Source organism: Myotis lucifugus, unplaced genomic scaffold, assembly GCF_000147115.1.
Source record: "Myotis lucifugus unplaced genomic scaffold, Myoluc2.0 scaffold_37, whole genome shotgun sequence".
Taxonomy (NCBI): domain Eukaryota; kingdom Metazoa; phylum Chordata; class Mammalia; order Chiroptera; family Vespertilionidae; genus Myotis; species Myotis lucifugus.
Window position 1 is genome coordinate 4,084,026 of NW_005871085.1, and position 5,341 is coordinate 4,089,366.

At 41.1% G+C, this 5,341-nt stretch overlaps 1 protein-coding gene across 3 annotated transcripts in view; it reads right to left on the reverse strand.

Annotated features, from left to right (window-relative positions):
• Window positions 1–5,341, reverse strand: part of LOC106696937 (selection and upkeep of intraepithelial T-cells protein 1-like) — a 22,535-nt gene that overhangs the window by 12,059 nt on the left and 5,135 nt on the right. For 2 of the 3 annotated variants that reach the window (XM_023752670.1, XM_014454560.2), the window contains 2 exons: window positions 2,638–2,709; window positions 1,745–1,852 (listed from right to left, as the gene is read on the reverse strand). In XM_023752670.1, the coding sequence (XP_023608438.1) occupies window positions 1,745–1,852; window positions 2,638–2,709 (180 nt within the window). The remainder of the gene's footprint in view (window positions 1–1,744; window positions 1,853–2,637; window positions 2,710–5,341) is intronic. The other variant, XM_023752671.1, reaches the window with a different exon arrangement.

The window sequence follows — 5,341 nt, forward strand, 5'->3', positions numbered from 1 at the left end:
CGGTGCCCCAACCCCCAATCAGCCCTACCCTGAGCGTGACTAGGGGTGGCATCACAACCTCCTGATCCGCCTTGCTCTGTGCATGACAGGGGGTGGCACCCCAACTCCCCAATCAGCCCTGCTCTGAGCCCGACCAGGGGCTGCACCTAGGGATTGGGCCTGCCCTCTGCCACCCGGGAGCAGGCCTAAGCCAGCAGGTCGTTATCTCCCGAGGGGTCCCAGACTGCGAGAGGGCACAGGCAGGGCTGAGGGATCCCCCCGTCCCCCTGAGTGCACAAATTTTTGTGCACCGGGCCTCTAGTATACTATATTCTTACAATAAAGTAAGTCAGAGAAAAGATAATGCTATTAAGAAAATCATAGGAAGAGAAATCATATACACATAATTTATGTATTCATGACATAGCTCATTCTTTCTTATTTTAAAAAATATTTCTAGCCCTGACCTGTTTGGCTCAGTGGATAGAGTGTCGGCCTGTAGACTGAAGGGTCCTGGATTCAATTCTGGTCAAGGGCATGTACCTTGGTTGCAGGCACATCCCTGGTGGGGGTGTGCTGGAGGCAGCTGATTGATGTTCCTCTCTCATCGATGTTTTTAACTCTCTATCCTTCTCCCTTCCTCTCTGTAAAAAAAAATCAATAAAATATATTTTAAAAATATTTCTAGGCTATAATGTTCATCAGGGCTATAATGTTCTTTAAATTGCCACAAATATCCAAAAAGTTTTCCTATACATTTATTGAAAAAAATCTACATATAAGTGGATCCATACAGTTTAAACCCATGTTGTTCAAGAGTCAACTATATATTAATCTATATAAAATCTGTACAGCACACAATAAGTATGTAATATACTAGTATATTACCTACTATTATAACATTTTGCTTATTTCCTCTGACACGAATGAATGCGTCATTTAGTTTGCTAATATGGTTAATATGCCAGATTCAGGTATGGACTTTCTTAAAGTATAAGAAGCATTTCCAGTCTGGTTTGATGTAAGGTCATTTGTGTCTTCATTTCACAGGAGAAAATGAATAAATAAAATCCTCCAAGTAATCAAGCCTACTTTATGACTTCCACATCATGATGTTATAGCTATAGCTATATCTTCAGTTTATAACAAAGAATTACCTTACCTTGCTGCTCATTGCCTCACATATATAATTTCCAGGGGGACCTCAAAGATAAGAGCTGAGGGCACATTTCAAATGTGTTAGCTTCAGCTACCCCCAACTTATACAATTATCTTTATAATTTCACCCTCAAAGAAAGCCAGAGAGGAGGGAAATCAATTTCATGTGCCCATGTACACCATGAAATTGATCAATATATGTGGGAACATATGAATTTATTTTGAGAAGAGGGTCCTTTGCATAAGTCGCTAACAGAAATCTGTGACCGCCAGAAGTTTAAGATATACTGCACTACTATCTCCTCTAGGCTAAAAGTATGGAAAGAATTGGCATATTTTCTTAGGTGAAGTGATGGAGGACTGGTGCTAATAAAACTGAAGAAAACATTTTCTTTCCCTAAGGGGCAGAAGCGTCAACAGTTTGTACCATTAAACCCATGAAATTCAGAAGGCTGGCATCCAAATCCTGTGACATGAGGTCCAAGTGTTTATTATTCCTATAATTCAAATAAATACCACTCTTCTTTGGTTAAATATTTTACCAGAGACTGGGCAATTGGAAAAGGAAATATTTTCTGGAAGTTTCCACCTTTTTGATCCCACATACCTCTGATTTTGTGATGCAAATAAGAAATGAGTGAGGCAATTACACCTATTGAAAGCAGGATTATTATGATGCCCACTACTATAGGGTTTCTCATTTTGCGGAGGCAATCTAAAGAAAAACAGATATAATAATCATTGGTTATTGCTGTGGAGGTACTTTGGATTGGGGGAAAATGCACCAAGAAAGAAAGAGCTAAATTTTAATGCCATCTCTCTGTATTAATTTAGAATAGGACTAGGGGAAAATAAAAGAATGGACTAAGATGCAGTCTAAAGGATCTAAAGGACCTAAAGGTTCTAAAGGCTTAGGTCTAAAGGTGCTGATGACCAGGACACGAAGCATAGCTGTTTCCAGGATGGGACAGGTTTTTGGCTGAGGCTACATAGACCTGGAGAAAAGCAACTCATTTTTCTTTTTCTCCATCCGGCCCATCAATCAATGTGCATGAGACAACTGTTGTGCACTGGTCATTAACATTTTACCCAGATTTGAAAGAGGCCAGAAGGAGAGCTCTGGAGACCTCTGTGTAAGAATCTCATGCAGCAAAGGGTGTCAGACAACATATTGTTTAAAATCAGATTTTATATCTATATATCTATAACTATATCATTATAGTATCATGGGCTATCTAGTCTTCCCATGAAAATCTTCTATGGTGTGGGAGCTCACTACCACGGGTGGTGCCCATTCTTTTGCTGGAAAGTTATAGGCACAGTTTTACTTAGTGGTTAAATTATAACATACAAAGATTCATGAGCAATATGGTGGCATAACAAGTCCTTTGTTTTTGACTCCCCCATCAACAATAACATTTGGCACCCATCTACAACAGGAAGTGGGATCTGTGGGACACAGGGCCATACACCAAGGCACCTAGAAGGAATCTTGCCTACCTGTGCATCCATTAGGCAGACAGTCTTTGGTACAGACTCTGGAACACACAGAAGATCCATTCTGCTGTAGTTCTGAAACACATGTAAAACATGGACTTAAGCGGTTAGCTACCTAAGAGAGAGCCTTGTGGGAGTCCAGGTTTCCAGAGAAGAAGTTCCAGCACTCTATTGGAGCAAAAAAAATGTGGATGCATTGGAGTGCATAAGAGGACCAGCTCACCGCCTCTCCAAGTAAGACCAGCTTAGGGCTAAAAGAGATGGCTGTGATTTTTTCCCTTGGGTGATGGGAAAGCCAATGAGTAAATGCCTGGCTTTCCCAGCTGTACAGGAGGCTTCCAAAGAGACTCATTTATCTCTCAGAGTATCTATTATATTCAACGGGAAGCTCCATGAGTGGGGGAATGGAGGAAGGAGCAGATCAGAAGACTGCATATAAGATTTACGGAGGGTATTAATGGGATATTGTTCTTGCTGAATGCATTCTGGATTCCCATCAAGAAGCCTGCCTATGAGCTATGGGGAAGGCCTAACCCAAGGATCTTCCAAATTGGCCTGCCGCATGCCCAGCACACCACATGCCAAATCCACACCTCCCTCCACTTTGTGGCTGGCTCCCTGTTCCTGCAGTGAGAGCAAGTACTAGTAGATAAGGAGCATGAGCAGAAAGTGGGCCAGGATGTGTGAGATAGTGAGAACTGTATAGCCACCTTCAGGAAAACAAGAGAGACAGAGTAGCCAGCATTGTGTGCTGTAAAATCAAGAGAAGATATACAAGCTGAAGAATCCTGCCATAAAAGGGTGCAAGTGTGGAGCAGGTATATCCATACAAGGTCTGAGAGAGCCTCAGAATCTACAGCAGTTGCAGTCATGCACCTGATAAGGGGTTAATATCCAAACTATACAAGGAATTCAAACAACTCAATAGAAAAGAATCCATTTTAAAAATGGGCAGAGGATCTGAATAAACATTTTTTTTCAAAGAAGACATACAGATAATCAACACATACATGAAAAGATGCTCAGCATCACTGATCAACAGGGAAATGCAAATCAAAATCACAAGGAGTTATTGCCTCATACCTGTTAGAATGGCTATTATTAAACGACAAGCAATAGCAAATGCGGACGAAAAAGGGCCACATGCTAACCTGATGAACTCACGGAAGGCCTGCATGGCGGCCTTGCAAACTCAGAGAACTAAAATAACCACAAAGGATGGTCTGAAATTAAAACTATTTAAACTAAAAAGCAGTTTATGGTGGGTAGTCATGTCCTTGGCCGGTATCTTCCCTGACAAAGGTCAATCTTAACCTTAAGTGAGCCTGTCTATTGTCTTTTTGCATCTACGATAACATACCTTTGGAATGTCAAAGTAATTTTACTTTTTTTGGACCCCTCAAAGCACAGGCACTGCTCTGTGGACACCAAAAATCCCCTCAGTGTTATTAACTATTGATTGTTAACTATCCTGTACTCACTTATGTAAAAGAAGTATGTGTCTCTCATTTACTTTTTATCCAATCCCAGAGGTTTCCCTAATCTCTCATCAATGGATTTCATGTACCCAATTGCTTCTCCTCTTTTTATTGTAATGTATAAAACAGTGTGCAAAACTGCCGTTCTCCAGAGCATTATCTCAATCCATTGAGATTCTGCTTCCTGGCAACTGTCGACACTTGGCTCAAATAAACTCACAAAAAATTCTTCACAGGTTTGAATGTTTCTTACTTTAACACAAGAGTTGACCAGGATGTAGAGAAAAGGGAAGCCTTTTACAGTGTTGGTGGGAATCTAAATTGATATGGCCACTATTGGAAACAGTATGGAGGTTCCTCAAATATTAAAACTAGGAATACCATATGATCCAGCAATTCAACTTCTGGGTACAGACATGTGCCATATATAAAGACACTTAAGTCAACAACAAGCCATCTATATGACCATAGTCCCATCTATATATATAAAAGCCTAAGCGACTATCTGACCATTCAACCGTTTGCCTGGTAGCTATGATGTACAATGACCACCAAGGGGCAGATGCTTTGACTAGTAGAGAGGGAAACCCAATTCCTCACGGAATCAGTTGTGGGTTAGGTTGCTGCTGGGGCACTGTTGCCCCAAATCTGCTTCACTCGCACCCCAGACTCGGAGATCGGTTTTGGCCAGATCCCTGCAGACCAGGCCAAGGGACCCCACCATTGCACAAATTTGTGCGCCCGGCCTCTAGTAAGATTATAATGGAACTGAAAGTTTTCTATCTCATAGTTATGTCTTAGCCATCATAATGTGGCAGCACAATGCATTACATAAACACTTACCAGTGTGTTGTACAGTTGCCATCAGTATTCAATAGAGTAACATGCTGTACAGATTTATAGCCTAGCAGCTGTAGGGGAACAGAATGTGTCACCCTCCAAATATGTCTATTTGGCATAAGAATTATTTTAGGCTGGTTAATTTTAAGAGACAGCAGACCTGGAAGAAGCTCTGAAAACCAAGCAGAAGATACCCTTTATAAAATGGATTTACATTTGCAAGAAAAAATCTCCATTTGTAAGGGTGTCTTCCTGGTTGTACTGGGAAAAGGGGGATGGCCTTATCTCTAGAAATGCTTATCAGAGCAGAAGAAAGTGACTTAAATATGCATCACAATTTTATCCTTGCTTACTGTGATTTTCTGGTAACCCCAATCCACCCCCAAATC